At 41.8% G+C, this 16,942-nt stretch overlaps 1 protein-coding gene across 2 annotated transcripts in view; it reads right to left on the bottom strand.

Moving 5' to 3' along the window:
- Nucleotides 1–601: 601 nt before the first annotated feature.
- The window catches only part of LOC101933261 (uncharacterized), an 81,813-nt gene continuing 65,472 nt past the window's right edge, over nt 602–16,942 (bottom strand). Inside the window, exons 36-45 of one of the 2 annotated variants that reach the window (XM_065554954.1) lie at nt 16,105–16,245; nt 14,239–14,402; nt 12,478–12,578; nt 10,959–11,074; nt 6,694–6,903; nt 6,192–6,335; nt 4,696–4,853; nt 3,331–3,440; nt 1,918–2,027; nt 602–968 (exon numbers count right to left, since the gene is read on the bottom strand). In XM_065554954.1, coding sequence (XP_065411026.1) covers nt 730–968; nt 1,918–2,027; nt 3,331–3,440; nt 4,696–4,853; nt 6,192–6,335; nt 6,694–6,903; nt 10,959–11,074; nt 12,478–12,578; nt 14,239–14,402; nt 16,105–16,245 — 1,493 coding nt within the window. In that variant the 3' untranslated portion in view covers nt 602–729. Of the gene's footprint in view, nt 969–1,917; nt 2,028–3,330; nt 3,441–4,695; nt 4,854–6,191; nt 6,336–6,693; nt 6,904–10,958; nt 11,075–12,477; nt 12,579–14,238; nt 14,403–16,104; nt 16,246–16,942 lie in introns of those variants that run through there. The other variant, XM_065554955.1, reaches the window with a different exon arrangement.

Below are 16,942 nucleotides of genomic sequence, written 5' to 3' on the forward strand. Positions count from 1 at the left end.
TAAATAATACAAGGGCTCAAATTCTGCTCAGAGCCATGTTCATCATTGAGTTAAAGGTCTGTAACTGACAGCAGAATTTGGTTCACAAATATTAAGTACTGTGCCATTGACCAAGTGTGTTTAATGCTGAGGACCAGGTCCTTAGCTGTGTAAACTGGAGAAATGAAGCACCAAGACACACACAGAAGAATTCAGTGGAGTTACATCACCTGCTCTGAATCTGGCCTTATAGTATTTGATAATATGATGCAAAAGGCTGAATGTATTAGAGTCCATTAACCCTTCTTGCAGCTTTAAAAACCCCAAACAGCTGCAAAATCATCTAGCAAGCAAAACCATGTTTTCTATTTGAGAGTTTATTGAACTGCTTAAAGAAGAAATAACACAGATGAAAACTTCTCAGAGTGAAATACATTTCCTTAAATCATCTTGCATTTGACTAGTCATGTTCTAGGGATGTTCTGCTTTGCTGAAAGTAGTGCTGTGTCATCTGACAGATCCTGCTTATGACAGACTATAGAGTCACTAGAGAGGGTGGGAGCTCAGAGAAAGATTAAAACACTAAAAAAATCAATTAAGACATTCAACAAATTTCAAGTTAAATATTTCTGTATCTGTTATTGTGCTCTAACTCCTGTTTCCCCTACTTCAAACCTCTTCCTCAAAGCCAAATCTTCAATCCACAGAGGATGGGATGAGACTGCCTTCAGAGCCCACAAACACTACACCCTAATTCAAGAGGTTGCTCCTTTCAGACTTGAGGGCCTTTTTGTCCCAGGAAGCCAAGTTGTCCATCTCCACTTTACTTCTCTGCTCTTTCCCATCAGTCTTTTCTACCAGCACTTGTCTTCTCCACAGGGCAGCTTTAAATGTAACAAACACACTCACGACAACTACGAAAACTGAAACTAAAAGGGACGAGGTCAACGTTGTCCACCATTTATACGTGGAATCCAGCGCTCCAGGAACTGGCAAAACAAACAGGGAAAAAGAGCAAAGATGCTAAACCTAGGACATGGTTCTGGACCAATTCTGCACTGGTTTCCCCTACTCCCCTCCAGCCCCACTGGCTATAATGGCATTACTCAGGATCTAAGTCAGCACAGAATATAGCCCCATTGATTGGGCCTGAATTTGTAAATTAGTGGCCCAGATTGTAGGATGATGTGAGGCGGCTTTGTGCCGAACTGCTGATGCACTTGGGTCTTACCTAAAGCTGGCATAGCAGGCCATGCATGCAAAGATCACCCCAAACTTCTGATGGCATAAGAGCAACATAGCTGGTCCTACACAGCTTCATCTTCATTGTACAAAGTGCGGCCAAGGGTTCCCTACACCTCACTGATCCCAGCTTCTTTGGAATGTTGGCAGTCGGTGTAATATATGCTAGGATGCTGAGCCAGCACACCAAGGTACATCTACAGTGCACGCAGAGGGGTGAATGCAGCTTGAGTAGGTAAGCCTGCACTAGCTTTAATCTAGCTAGCACCGCTCAAAATAGCAGGGAAGGTGTGGTGGCACTGGCACGTACTAGCAACACTAGAACATACCCACGGTTCTCAATGAGCTTGTCTAGCCTGTGCTACTGCTTCTTTTTAGCCACACTCGCTAGGTTAGTGTTGGTACATCTACACAAGTGTGATCCCACTGCCACCTGCACTGTAGAGATGCCCACAGTCCAGGATCAGGGGTGCATAGAGGCTGGTGTGTCTTGTAAAACACATTGGGTATCCTCGCTATACCAACCCAAGACTCTGGCTGGGTGCAGGCAGTTCCTGCAGAGGGAGAGGAATCCTGCTCAGGGCGTGGAGCAGCAGACAAGCTTTGGAAAGCTGCACCTCAGGCACCCCTCTGGTATGTCACTTTACACGGCGCAGCATGGGGAGGGCTGTTAAAAACAGCAGGGCGCGCTCTCACCTGGGGCTCCCTTGCAGATCCACGAAGCCCGTTCAGAGCAGGCAAAGGAAATGAAGGTTCCAGATACGGGTTCAATCTGCACACACAAATCTTGAACTGCTTTGAAACCCCTGCAAAGCAAAACAAAGCAGTGGAGCTCACTTTTACATGAGACTGCATTTCCAACTCATGAGCGAAAGTCGCTTCAAACACACATCTCATCTGTATTCCCATGCCGCTCCTCGGGGAGGGGGGAGGAAAAGGGTAAGAGATGAAGGACGTAGAGTTGGTTGGGGTATTGGGAAGAGGTTCGGGGGGAAGATGGGTGGAGTGTGTTTCCACTGTCACTTTTTAACCCATGGACTAGGCCTAGAGCACTTTTAATAGGCACAATTGGAAAGAAATCTAAATCAATCACTACCCTTAGTTAGTTAATTAAATACATTAGCTGTCATGGCCTTGATCATGCCCGCAGGTTCACACTTGTATCAGCTTCATATACCTTTCAAAATTTTACTTTCTGTGCTTGCACAGGAAGGTGCAAAAAATGATTTTTCCAAAATCTTCTGACAATCAGAATCCCCCAAGATTTCAGGGTACAAAGGTCATGTGTGAAAAACAAGACAGCTGTATTAAATCCCCATCATTCACCACTGACTGCACTCAGAATAGCCACCACCATCACCTTGTATAAAAAGACAGGACAGACCCCCAGTTGGTATAAGTTGACATAGCTCCATATGGCCCTATAACTGTCTGAAATGCTTGAACAGAGACTACGAGATCAGTTTCACTCATTTGTTATCGTACTGTCCTTTCCCAGCCAAATACTGTAACCATCTCAAGGCAAATGCATCCAGAGTGGAGTCAATATGAAGGATTTCCTTTTCCAAAAGCAGCTGGCACCTTAGACCACAGCTGCAGTTTGCACAGAACTTTCAGTCCACTCTGATCAAAATATTCAACAATGCCTTGTGGAAAAGACACAATAAATCAGGTCAAAAGGCAATTAGTAATCTCACCTCATCATGGGAGATCATTCTGCAGCCGTGTGTTCCTGATGGGATTCTTTATAAGGTATTTGCTCAATCCACAGCAATAAAACCAAATAACACAGTTGCAGTTTGTCACATGGCTTAGTATCTCACAGACCCAGCAGCCACGAAACTAATACCATGGACCTCAAAATATTGGTTTAGGGAGGTGTGTATTCATGCCAGCTACACTGAAGGGCAGAGTACAGAGCCTGAATTTTGGGACAATCTGCATAAGGACAGCAGAACTGAGCCCTCAAAAAGCAGAGATTTATTTCTCTTTATAGGGTGAATATATTTAAATATCTGAAATATGGCCAAGACCAACTCCCCCATGATCTTATCACCCTAAAATAAAGGAAAGGTGAACAGAATGAGAAATGGGAACTGCTTATTTTACCAACGAGGCGCTGCTCTATCTCCATCAGGCATGATCCAGGAGTTTGACTGGAGTTTATAGCTCAGGCTGCCAAGCCAGCTTTTTCTAGTGATGACTTTAGCTATCCATCTCTGCAAGGAATTAGCAGAAGCAGTGTTGGGACATACATTGTGGCTAAAATACATACACAAACGCAATCGTTAACCATCAAACACAGCCTCATTTCTTTGGATGAATGGTATCTATGTGGACACATTTCCAGCTGAGGATTTGGCCCATTACTCTTGGATTCTCTTTTTAACTGGTATTGAGAACTAGTTTGACATATTAAGAACTCAATTCTGCTCCTATTGAAATCAAGTAGAGTTTTGCTATAGGTTTAAATGGGAGCAGGTTTAACTATGTGTAGCTGTTCACCAGTGTTCAAAGCAAACATTAGTTACAAGTACATAATGAAGTATTATACCTGGTATCTATTGTTAAAAGGGTGCTGTCAAGCAGTTGAGGGCCAATTTTGACTTACTTTACAATGGCTCTAGTTGGGTACGAATGTTCTCCACATCCCAGCACTATCTCACTTCTGTCTATAGTGCCCATCCCCACAGTATCGTTTAACCACTACCAGATAACTGTATGGTGAGGTTTCTAGTGGACTTCATCGTGTCTTCTGCTCTCCCTGACTTGGTTCTATCTCCAGGGACGAACTTTTGCAAAAATCCACTATTCAGTTGTTGAGAAATTGAAGACAAATTAAAAAATAACCACTCCTGATGTAGGACCTACATAGCTAAATCTTGAGATCCTTGTTTAGTTTTTATTCTGTCCCTACTCAGGCTAAACTCCCATTGACATCAAGTGGGACTTTACCTGAATAAGACCTCTAGCTTTAGCTCAGTATTATTATTATTTATATTATGCTAGCATGTCGGAGACCCAGTCATGAAGTAGGACTCCATTGTGCTTAAGCACTGTCCAAACAGAACAAGAAGATGGTTTCTGCCCCCAAAAGCTTACAATTTAAGTACAGTTTGTGATGTGTTATTTCATATCCAGCCAGCTGGCTGATGGATTACAAGATAACAAACCCTATCTCCAGAAATCCTGGCATCACAGAACTATGGATGGGGGTGAAAAAGAAATGGAAGCTGATGTTGGCACACAAATAAATGAGTGAAAGAACAAGGGTTGGCATGTGATTCATAAAATACATAAAAGAAAAACTAATCAGTGTTTTTAAGAAGATAAAAGGGATCCAGTACGTTGAGATTAATATTATTTCAAAGTTTCAGACACAATGGAATGCAAAGCAATACAAATGTAAAGACTAGCGAAAACCTCAACAGCACCTCTTCATTAACTATTAACAATCCGATACTCATGACTGACCTGTTCTTCTGTGTTGTTTAATTTTATCAGTTGTGCCCCTTGGAACCGACTGCACATGAACTCTGCTTCGCTCTTATTCAGTATCCCATATGGAGGAACATAGTAACAATTTCCATTCCAGTACTTCCAAGAGGCAAAACAGAACTTGCTTGTAAGGCCTTTTTGAAACATGCAGACACACAAATTAAAGGTGTAACACACACTATGCACTATTAAGCAGGAAAAGATATTATATAGTTGTTTGCAACTTAAAGACATATTGCACATGATTTCCTATATAACTGTAGTATGTTATGTGCATGTAGCATACCATAATACAGGACAAAGTCTATTTCAGTAGCCCATTAGTTGTGGTTTGCTTTAGTCACTCTGGTGTTTTATTAGCAGGCCACTAAAAGGTGCCTTTTTGTATCTTGTTAGATAGTAGTTGACTCTTTAAAAATATTTAAAACAATTGCTGATGTTAATTTATGGAGGCATTTTTCCATTCTGAGAAATCATGCAAAGTAGAAAAGTAAGAGGGAACAGGAAAGGAAAAAAATTCCCTTTTTTTCCTATTATTTTTCCTCCTTTGCCAATCCTGTGATATCACAGTCATTACAAGGGACCTTAAAGAGACAGTGTCAACTTAACAGTCCATTTAAAAAAAATGCCAAGAGTAGTTTCAGGTAGAGACGTTGCCCTTGCTTCTAAACCCCCATGATAAATTTAGTGGCTTTACAATAACATATTACTATGGTCTACATTTTTTTCTATCCCTTGTCATTGTGTAAAACCCCCATTAATAACAGTGGAATCTCCCAGAGCTAAGGAATGAGGGGGACTGAATGTAAATAAAGTGCTGTCAAGTGACTAAAACATGACAAAACATAGAAAAATCACAGATATTTGTTTTCCTACTCCCTCTATAGTAAATGCTGGCATTACCCCTAACAATCATATATTATTTTAGAGCAGTGTGATTTCATACCCTGGGATGAAATCAGTAAAGTTGCCCAACCAAGCCATATATGGTTTTTAAAGAAAGGCACACAGTACACCTTTGATAACTTATTTTGCACCCAGAGCGCCAGTCTCTTGGTGCTTTAACAAAATTAGGCAGTCAATATGTTTACTGAAAATGGTTCACATTGAAGAAAGCGCTGAGGCACATGCTTAAGTCCATCACTATTCAGAAAAGCACCTAAACAGATGCATAACATTAACTTTAAGCATGTGTTTAAGTCTCGTTAACATACTTACATGCTTTCCCAAATGGATATGCTTTCTTGAGTCGGAGCCAATAACGGTCTGATCCAAAGCTCATTCAAGTCACTAGGAGTGACACCACTCCCCACTCCCACCCACCCACCGATCATAAACCCCTAAATCCTGCTAAATGGACTCCACCAAACAGACTCTCTCAATGTCAACAGAACCTATTCATATAATCCACATCAAAATATCCAACTTCAGCAGGAAAAAATGCCTGATTTTTCCTCAGCTGCAGTACTTACGGTATTCACAGAGTTCTAATTTCTTCCTTTCTTGACATGTCACTGTACCATCACACAGCCCTGTGAGTCTATTGCACACGGTATGATTGAGACAGGTGGGGCATTTCTTTTGACAATAGGCACCATAATGTCCTTTGCTGCAAGCTGAAAGTAATTTAAAAAAAACCACACATCTAAATTTAGCTTCCATTTTTGGCATATCTTGAAAATTTAAATCACTTTTTAAAAAAAGAAAAATAAGGACAAAATGCCAAGTTACCTTGAAATATAATATAGTAAACTTGCTTGATATATTAAACTTTAAATGTATACTGTCAACATGCTTTATAGGAATTATTTTATTTTTTTCCATTTCAGTTCCAAACTTCCAAGGAATACAGAAAAATAAACAAACAACTAAAAAGTAATCAGCAACGCCTTCATTTCTTTTTCCATGCACAAATTTACAATGCTATAGCATTATCCTTTTCTTAATATATAGCACTAACAAGAAGACAATTACCACTCCTCAGGTACACAGCATCCTGTCTGTTTTTGCTGAAGATCAGTTCTTTACCAGCGACTGGTATGTAACGCTTTCCCCAGTAGGTGACTCCAGAGCAATCTGCTTTTAAAATACAGGCTGACAGAGCAAACTCCAAGGATGAATATGTGTCTCCCCCTAAAGGCTTAGTGAGCAGCCTTCGGGAATACTTCCAAAACATGCTGTCACCTGAAAGATTTTTAGAAAAGCATCCATAACTTTCTCTTTGCATTTTACAGATCGAATCCCTGTACTACACTTTCCCTCACTGGGCAAGATGGGGGCTCTGAGGAACAGCAAGCAATAGCACTCAAATTTTCTGCATATGGAAAGAGTAGCCCTTCATGTCAATGCACATCAGACAGGACCTTTGCTTTAAAGACTTCATCTAAAAAACTGACACACAGTAAACCAGGGGTAGTCAATAGGAGGACCGCAAGCCAAATCCGGACTACCAGATGCTTCTGAACAAACCTCTAAATCTTTTTATTTACTTATCATTATTGTTATTATTTTTATTATTACACCTCTACCTCGATATAACGCTGTCCTCGGGAGCCAAAAAATCTTACCACGTTATAGGTGAAACCACATTATATCGAACTTGCTTTGATCCACCGGAGTGCGCAGCCTCCCCCCCCCCCCCGAGCACTGCTTTACATCCGAATTCGTGTTATATCGGGTCGCGTTATATCGAGGTAAAAGTGTATTTTCTCTGGAGTCTGGATCTTGACTATACCTTGACCAAGAAATTTGGACCTTGACAAGAAATAATTGACTACCCCTGCAGTAAACCCATGGATCTCCATTTACTTACCTGATAACAATGAAGGGCTGAGCCAAGCTTGCTGGGATTCAAACTTGTGGTTCCTAGGAGTCTAGGGGTTTCAAACCTGAGGCTTAGAGTACTATTTGACACCAATTCTTGCTCTCATTTCTCTGTTCTTTTGTAACAAATATCTTAATGGCAATATAAACATATGGAAAAGAATGAGAGTGACACATTGGGTGACCTGACGGGTCAGCTGAACATCCGGGAACCAAGATCACACACGTTGCTAGTCTGTTATTTCCATATATGTATCCAGCTTTCACACCAACGAACAGTCAATCCATACAAAATCTCGACCCCTCAGAGCTTATGTCCAGATAGGAACCAGGATAATATTCCACCAATAATAACCTGAGAAACAGTCACACTTGTAATAAAATAAATGATTACCCCAAGACAGCCACACAATCTCTCACACACACAGTGCTGTAGGTTGTGTGACTGTGTTTAACAATGTGATCAACGCAAACTCAAGCAGGTCTGCCATTCTATCTAGTAGAGGGCAGTTTCTTCACCTTGAAGAAAGGAAGACAGGCACACATATAACAATACAATTCAAATAAGTGCAATTCATTGTCTAGGACTACACAAAAACTCCTGAACAATTTTAATATGCTATTCTGCAATTTCATTTTGCTATATCCATGCCCCCATTCCCACCCCCACATTTCTTGCGTTCACAAAAACAAAAATTTAGCTGCAAAAACCACACAAACTGTTTTGCATGTTTTTGAAAGGGAAACAATGTTGCTCAAAAATGGGCACAAATTTTGAACATTTCAAATTACACTGTGAATCTCACATGCTCCTCCATCAGCTCAAAGACCCGCTGAGCTCCAGCGGCTGACAATGGTCTTCCTGAGCAGTGCAAAGCACAGCTTGTTTGCTGGCTCATGGGCAGTCACTGCAAACCATTTTTCAAAGCCAGCCACACCTGTTGACTTTTTACATTTCTGCCTTGGAAAAAAAAAAACAGGTTCTTCGGCATCGTTTCCTTTAACAACCGAAAATCCAGACTGAAGTGACCTTGTCTGTCTAGTTCATGTTCTGTTCATAGGATTGGATGCATTAAATTCTCCTAGACTGCTGTCATGTTTCTCCTTTTGGTAAATAAATCAAATGCAAGACTATTAAATTTAATACAAACGGATGCTATTAGCCTCTTGTTTGCTCCAGCCTCAGCATTCTCATTTAAATGTGGCAAGATCAGTAAAATAAAGGCAGTCGGAGACTGACTTAAACAAGTCTGACATTTCCTTGAATCCAACACTTCAAGTTCAGAGGCTTTTCTGTAAAATATAATTACCAGAGCATGATCTTTGCTTTTCTGTTTTGTGTGTTCGGATGATAAGCGCTGCAAATCAGATGCTGCTTGACAATTCTGAATAGGAAGAGTTGGCTAAAAGCCTGACCCCTAGCTGGAGTTCAAGGCACCTTCAGAAGCCTAGTATCACTTAGTACTAGGCTTTGGTACCAACTTAGTGTTAGATTTTTTTTTTTTTTTTTTTTTTTTATAATGGAGATATCCCATCTCCTAGACCTGGAAGGGACCTTGAAAGGTCATCAAGTCCAGCCCCCTGCCTTCACTAGCAGGACCAAGTACTGATTTTGCCCCAGATCCCTAAGTGGCCCCCTCAAGGATTGAACTCACAACCCTGGGTTTAGCAGGCCAATGCTCAAACCACTGAGCTATCCCTCTTGTGACTAGAACTGGGCGACATTTTCTTTTGCGAATCAGAAATTCACCAAAGAAAATGCATTTTTCAGGACACTGAAACAAGTTGCACATTTAAGTTGAATTTGAATAGTTTCGACTGAAAAAAATGGCAGAAAAAAGTTGCATCTCTTAAAACCGGGTGAGCCCGGCATTGTGTCCAATGATTTTTCCCGCAACTGGGACGGGAAGTGTGAAGAAAAATGTAGAAATTGGTTAAAAGAAAACTCTATTTCTACTGCTAATCTAAGAAACTAAAACTGAAGGGAAAGAAAAAGAAAACTTTTTTTTTTAAATAACTGGCTAATCAAACTCTCTAAGCTAAAACTACTATGTAAACTATTTTCTTTTCTAGAGATTTTCAAAGAGGCAGCACTGCAATTGAGCTGCGTCTGCAGCAGAGGACAGTAGAGAAGGAACTGAGGGGGTTGGGTTGTGCGCAGGCTACAAGAGGTGCCAACGACACCGTGAGACAGCTGCTGCACGCGCCCCGAACAAGTATTGCAACCTAAAATCTCCGATCTCCGGCGCAGGGACGCACCAACACCTAACGTGGAGCACTCACAGGGACACTACTCAAAGAAGAAATCAAACTTAGCCCTGGTCTACACTGGGGTGGAGGGGTGTCGATCTAAGTTACGCAACTTCAGCTACGTGAATAACGTAGTTGAAGTCGACGTACTTAGATCGACTTACTGTGGTGTCTTCACCACGGTGAGTCGACTGCTGCCGCTCCCCCGTCGACTCTGCTTGCGTCTCTTGCAGCGCTGGAGTACAGGAGTTGAGGGGAGAGGGCTCGGGGGTCAATTTATCATGTCTAGACTAGAAGCGACAAATCGATCCCCGCTGGATCAATCGCTGCCCGCCAATACGGCAGGTAGTCTAGACATACCCTTAGTTTCAGTCCAAAATTACCTGAATTTGATTTCGGTTCAACCACCAAACCAGCATTATCAATTATTTGCTCAATTCTAATTGTGACTAGACCCACACAGTCATGTGGAGGAGTAAGGATATCCACCACTACTGTTTAGTGGTTTGAGTTAGGGCTACCCAGGTCTTAGCATTCAGTGCTCTGGGGAGCTGTCTGATTGCATGGGGGAGGAGGGAGTTAGCTGCACCCTGAAAAGGACTGTAATACATTTCTCCTCCTCCTCTGCACTGACAGGGTGCCCTGGAAAGAAATGTTTTTCTGCAGAATGCTGCTTCCCAGGGAGCTTCTGGTGGCAGTGCAGCTATGCATCAGGGCTGAGCATAAAACATGCAATCTGGCACTTCACAAGAAGGCTGTTCATACTGAGTCACCAACTCCATGTCCTCGACTTTTGGTTTTGTTGCTGTAAAGAGATTTCCCATCTTCAGAACTGACCCAGGCTGACACCACTTAGCTTGTAAGGGCTGTGCCGTTCACAGCACTAGCTGGCTAGGGCCACAGGCACGTTTTATGAACAATAGCTAAACTGATCAATTTCCCTTTTGGCCCAATTCTGTCACCCTTACTGACAGTGCCAAGTACCTACTCTGTGAGCAGTTCAACCTTTGTAAATGGCAGAATCAGGCCCTATATATTTGCCATACGCAGATGTGAACCTAAAAAATATATGGTACAGCAACAGTCATACTTCAGCCAGGGCTTTTTGTCCTGGAAGAGTAAGATGAACACCTCCCGAATGGTTAGCCCACGGAATTCTCTCTTACCTTCCCTTCTTTCACAAACCCAGAAAGCCAGAGAAGAACAGTTAACTTGGTTCAAGCTCCCATTTACATTCAGCTGATCACAACTGTCTGGAGCAGTACTCTTGGTGGGGCTTACCCTAATCAATCAAAAGCACAGAGTAGTGGATGTTAAACATCACAACAGATGAAAGAAAGATGAGCCAGGGTTTTGGCGCTAAGAAAAATAAATGATTTCAGAAATACTGTAGTTATACTAAACCTCATGAAAAGACTCATAACAAATCGATGTGAGCTAAATTTTCAGTCTGTCATTTGAGTGCTCAAAGCAGTACGTAGGGCCCAAATGTCCACTTTATGCACTCACATACAGGATTTAGAGTCCTGCCTTAGATATGTGTATCCTCTATAGGCCTTTTTGGCCTTCCACTTCTCTCTCCTGAGTGATACTCATTCAATGCTTTTTCTTCTTATTTCAGTTTCCAAGATATCTTTCTTACTTCCCAATGACTCCAAGCACATTTCCCACCGGATATTCCTATACCCCTTATCCTTTTCACTCTGTCATACTAGACCCACTTTTGCAGCTCCCTCTAGCTTAGCCCTTAGTCTCCAAATCACTCTCTAGATACCAAACTCCATATATATTTTGGGATCCAGAAAGCAGAGCCTTAACCAAGACACAAGGTCAATATGAAAGCTGTGATGGCTATGGATTTCTCATACAAATAAACAGGCAAAGACCCAAGATCAAGGCTAGAGGCAGTTTCCATATTGTGAAGCTGATTTCCAGTGGAGGTGGCTATCAGTGGTGGACAGTAATCCATGTCACAAAAATACATCCTTGCAACCAGCCATTCCTGGTAGCCCCAGCAGAGAGAGAGAGAAAAAAAAAAGACACTGTGGGCCAAGTTGTCTGGAGTTGTCCTGCCCCAGAGGGAGCTCCCCATATTTCAGATGGAGAGATGGTGCAGGATGCTCCAGGAGGCAGTGCAGGAAGGGGAAAGGGGGCAAGAGTATGGTCCCCAATGAAGCCATGGTCCCTAAGCACAGGGATGGCAATTGTAATTGTCCCGTGTGGAAGGAAGTCTCCTGGCCCTGAATTATCATGGAAACTACATTATCTCTTACATCTAAAGGTGGCCCCTCTGTGGTCCCTGCTGCTGCCGCTACTGGGCCTACTCTGTGGATGAAGGTAGGAGCGCCTGTCATAAGGGACATGTGCAGAAAACCACTTCACAAAGAAGCCAGTAGAAATTTCAGGGCGGAGGGTGATTTCCAAAGGCACAAATGGCTTTTAGGCAACCAACTCCCACTGAAAGTCATTGGAGGTCAGGAACCTAAATAGCATATGTGCCTTTGCAAACCTCCCTGCAGATCCCCAGCTGGTGTAAACTGGCATAGTTTCATTTAAGTCAATGGAGTTATGACAATTTACATCAGCTAAGGATCTGGCGCTTGGAGTAAAAAGTGTTTTAAAAAGCCCATTAGATGTGTAGTCTGTTTAACCCCCATGTTTATGAAATCAGCACGGTCGCCTTACATGACACGTTGATTCTTCCTGCTTGATTTCTCCACATCACTTTGCAAGGCACCCAACGAGAAAATCCAAACAGGTTTCTGTAACACAGAGGTTACCCAGGCCTGCAAGTCAGAAGCACACGTATGTTAGAGAACTAAGGTATATAAAGAAGGACATGCCCATTGACAGGTAAATGGCAGAGGTTTATTTGATGGATCCTACGGCAGGATTTCCAGTCGTAAACATTTGTCCTGGTACTAGTATTGGTATCCAATTATCCAAACCACCCAAACAGCTCCTGACTTTGAGAGGGGCTCAAAATCAAAAGTCAAATCGAGATTTGAATTTGGCAAATGGTTCTTATCTGTGCAATTCACTGAACACTCCTGTAGCGAAAGACTTTGAAGAAAAGGGGTGGGTACCGCAAAGAGGTGATATGACAGCAGTGACATCGCTTTAGTAAAATTTACAACAGCAGTTGGTTAAAAGATTTTTTTAGGCAAACTGAGAAGGCTGTAGACAAGTCATTCACTAATCTTTTTGTATTGAAGCCTTTTCACACTATGCTTGGTTTATGATGTGCTTTTTGCATGTGCTGCACAATAATGTGTTTTACAGCTGAAAAGCATGACCCTGGCAATTAGACCAAGTATGTAGAATATTGGGAACTGATGACTGAGGGATTTGCTGTCTGAAACACAAAGTGCCTGGATAAAAGAGTTACGAGAGTTCAAGGGCGGGAGAGTGAGTGATGCTTGTGAGGAGATTTTACTCTCTTACAACATACAACAGAAAATGTTCAGGTGTATTACATTACTGTGCTGCAGAAGCACCGTAAAAAGAGCCACTGCCAGCACAGTACAGCATTATCTTTTATACAGCTATTAGCTGATGTGCTCATGCTGTGATGGTCAGAGACAGGGGAGTGCAGGACACTGGGATGGTAAGAGTCAGATTTTTTATAAGCTTGCCGCATAAGGCTATGTAACTGGGTTGGATAAACACTCCTGACCCAATACTTGAACCTGTAGCATTTGGGTCTCAAACTGAGCGTGTGTATTGACTGGTTTCTCTCTGTTATACTGTTGTAAGTCAGGACTAAATGTAATGATGTGCATGGTGTAAAACTATTTAAGTGAGATCTGGCTCAGTGTCTTTCCACCAGTAGATGCAGTTTTTAGAAGCCATTTGCTGCTGTATGGCCCCACCATAACAGACTGGTATGTGCACTCAAGCCAAACTCCAAAGCCCAGTCAGTACACAAGGTGTAACAGGGAGGAATCATCCTTTCAGACATGATAAGTGTTGTCGCTGTGTTGTGTAGAACTGTTTTGGAGTTAAAACTGAGAAACCTCACTTTTCACAGATATGTTCAAAAGAACATCAATGTTTGGATTGCAATTAGTAAAGTAGGATTTTTCTTATGTTTCAATGCACAAAGCCATTTTCTGAAATTCACCAAACAGTAATATTTTGCTCCTGCAGAGTCACCCAACACGAAACTGTGACAATATTTTCACAAGTTTGCACACCCCGATCATCAATGAAGCCTGATTCACTGAAGCTCGACTTGCAGAACACAGCTCAGTTGGCAGCTCTTGCTCTAATGGAGCTAGAGTAAATTACATCTGCTGTGCTAACAGCTATGAAAGCCTGGCTATCCCTGTAAACCAGGCATCTATAACTTTGAAGACCCATAGGGAGCTGCTCTCTGAAGTTGCAAGGTGACATTTGTCCATCAATAACCACCTTTTCAACACCGCAGAAACGGAAACACTTTACCTTTTCTTCTGCACTATCCAGCAATAGTAGGTCAGTGCCATTATATGCAGTGCAGTAATTCTTAGCTTCCAGCCAGGTCAAACTATTAGTTTCTTCCATATAATAACAGCTGCCATTCCAGTACCACCACCCAGGGTCCTCTGGGCATTTCATATTGATCACTCCTGAGGAACAAACAGCTGCATTTGAAACAACCGGAACACTCATAAAATCGCACTTCTGGAAACTGTAGCCCCAGACCTTTGTTAAAGAAGTGCCATTATTCAACACAGTAAAACCTGGCTTTAGTGACCATTATTGACTCCAATGAAATTAACTGCTTCTTCGTATAAAAGCTTAAATGTTCTCACTACGTGCCAAAACTCACAGAGGTTAACGTAAGTCTTTCCATTGGCTTCAAATGGACTTTGGATCAGGCACTGTATTTGGGAATGCTGTGGGGTGGTCTCTCAAGACTGGAAGTTGCCTATAAAGTGAATATCCCTTTGACAAACATCAATTCGCTGAAACCAGTACAGCTTTCAGTGAACCAATATTTTCACATTACAGTAAAAGCTTTGTTATCCGGCATGCTGGGGGAAATGGGAGGTACTGGTTAGTCAAAAATTCTGCTTAACTAAAAGTTATACTTACCAATGAATTACCAATTTTCAAAGAATTAGAATACAATAAAATGAATAAACGTTCCTATTCTCGCCCTTTTCAAGATGTGTACAAATATCTATTTTCTGTTTTAATGTCAACATAACTCTCTTACGCTTCTCTCCTTTGCTTTTCACTGGTATTTTGGATGCCATAATGGTAGGATGGCGTTGATACTTTATGATAAACACAGGACAATACACTGAGTAATAAACCAACTGATCACAATGGCAGATATAAACAGAAAGAACAGCATTCGGCTCTTCTCGGCTAACTCGAGCGTAAACTGACTACTCTCAGATAATACTTGGGTTCCAAATAGCTTCGGCATTGATTCCGGTTAGCTTCGGCATCGGTCCCGGTTACTAGATTGAAGATTTCTATTGGGAGATATCAGAAATGCCGATTTCTAGAGCTTTCCAACTGGTAAAGTGCCGGATAACGCAGCTTTTACTGTATATTGCTATGCACTGCAAAAGTACAGTACAAAAAGAGAAGGAATTGATACCATCTAGTGGTTAGAGCCATGGTCTGGATGCTATTCCTGGCTTTACCACTGTTTCTTTGTGAGACGCCAACCTCGTGTCTCTCTTAACCTCCGCATGCTTCTGTTTCCCATTGTATAACACGAGGATATTACTACTTATCTCATGGAAGTGGTTAGGGTTAATTGATGAGCATAAAGTGTTTTCAGACCCTCTGATGAGAGGCTGCACAGAAGTACAAAGGATTATTATTTAGAACATACTGAAGCCAAGAACACAAGTTGCAATGTCGCATGACATTCAATTGCTATGTTGTTTATATGCCATTCACATGGGTTGGAACGCTGCCAATCAGAGCAAGACTTGGTGCATAGTGAGGCATGAAACCCAGCAATGAAAGAAGGTTTTAGACACATTTTCTCCTGGGTTTGTCTGCTGCTTTCTCTAACAGAAACTGCATTATTACTCAATGACCGGCACAATGATTAATAGTCTTAGGGAATCACAAATATTATGGGGATAGCTGAGCAGACTACATTTGATAGCATACATGGCCAACATGCTGATAACCAAAACAATAGTGAAACCAAGGAATTTTCTGCTATGTCTTCTGCCCAGCATTGCCTTTTTGGATTTTACATCACGATGATGGGAGTGTGAGTAAAATCAGGAAGCTCTGTTACTCTGCCAGCTGCCTTCCTTTCTCCACTGTGATACCACTGGGTTCTGTATCACGTACCTTTTTGGCATTGCTGTGCCACGTTTTCCTGAGAACACTGTAAATTCTCTGCACATTCTCCAGTGAAGGGGCTGCAGTTTTCAATTCTATTGCAGGTGCAACTGCCCTGGCATTCAGGACCATAGTGCTCTGGGGGACAAGCTGCAAAAAGAGACAGTGAAGAGAGACTTAGAAATTACAATGGAGGCAAGAATCTAAATCAAACCAATTAGTGCCTCTACCGTGAAAATGTGCACAGACTTTATTTACAGGGAAAGGGTACAAATTATCATTGAAACCATGGCATAGTACACAAGGGAATCCAGTGTAAAACTCCTACAGCTCATTGTGATAATAAGCAGAAGAGACAGGATATGGATACCAAGGGTACCTCACTCAATGTGTACCTAGAATAGTTATTTCCAGGCTATTTATTTCATATCTCAAGGTATGCAATTCCCTATCTAATGGGATAAAACTAAACCCAATTTTTGGCTAGTAAAACATGGTTACAGCAGTAGATTAAAGGGAAACTATCAAGGCTAGAAAATCTTCCTGTTATAGACATATGTGATCATGTATGTGCATGTGTATGCCACCCCAACAAGCCCTCTCCGCTCCGTGCACCTGTTTCAATTTGGCAGGCAGGGAAAGGTGTGCTCGTAAGAACTGCAAAACTCACTCAATTGACTTGGCTTTCCAAATGGCTGTAAACAATCACTGAGTACCACAGAATTCTTCAGGCGTAAGGAGAACTTTACATTCCAGGACATTCTTAATTATGTTTTGCATAATGACAGGTAGGGTGACCAGACGTCCCGATTTTATCGGGACTGTCCCGATATTTGCTTCTTTGTCC

This window comes from Chrysemys picta, chromosome 8 (genome assembly GCF_011386835.1).
Source record: "Chrysemys picta bellii isolate R12L10 chromosome 8, ASM1138683v2, whole genome shotgun sequence".
Lineage (NCBI taxonomy): Eukaryota > Metazoa > Chordata > Testudines > Emydidae > Chrysemys > Chrysemys picta.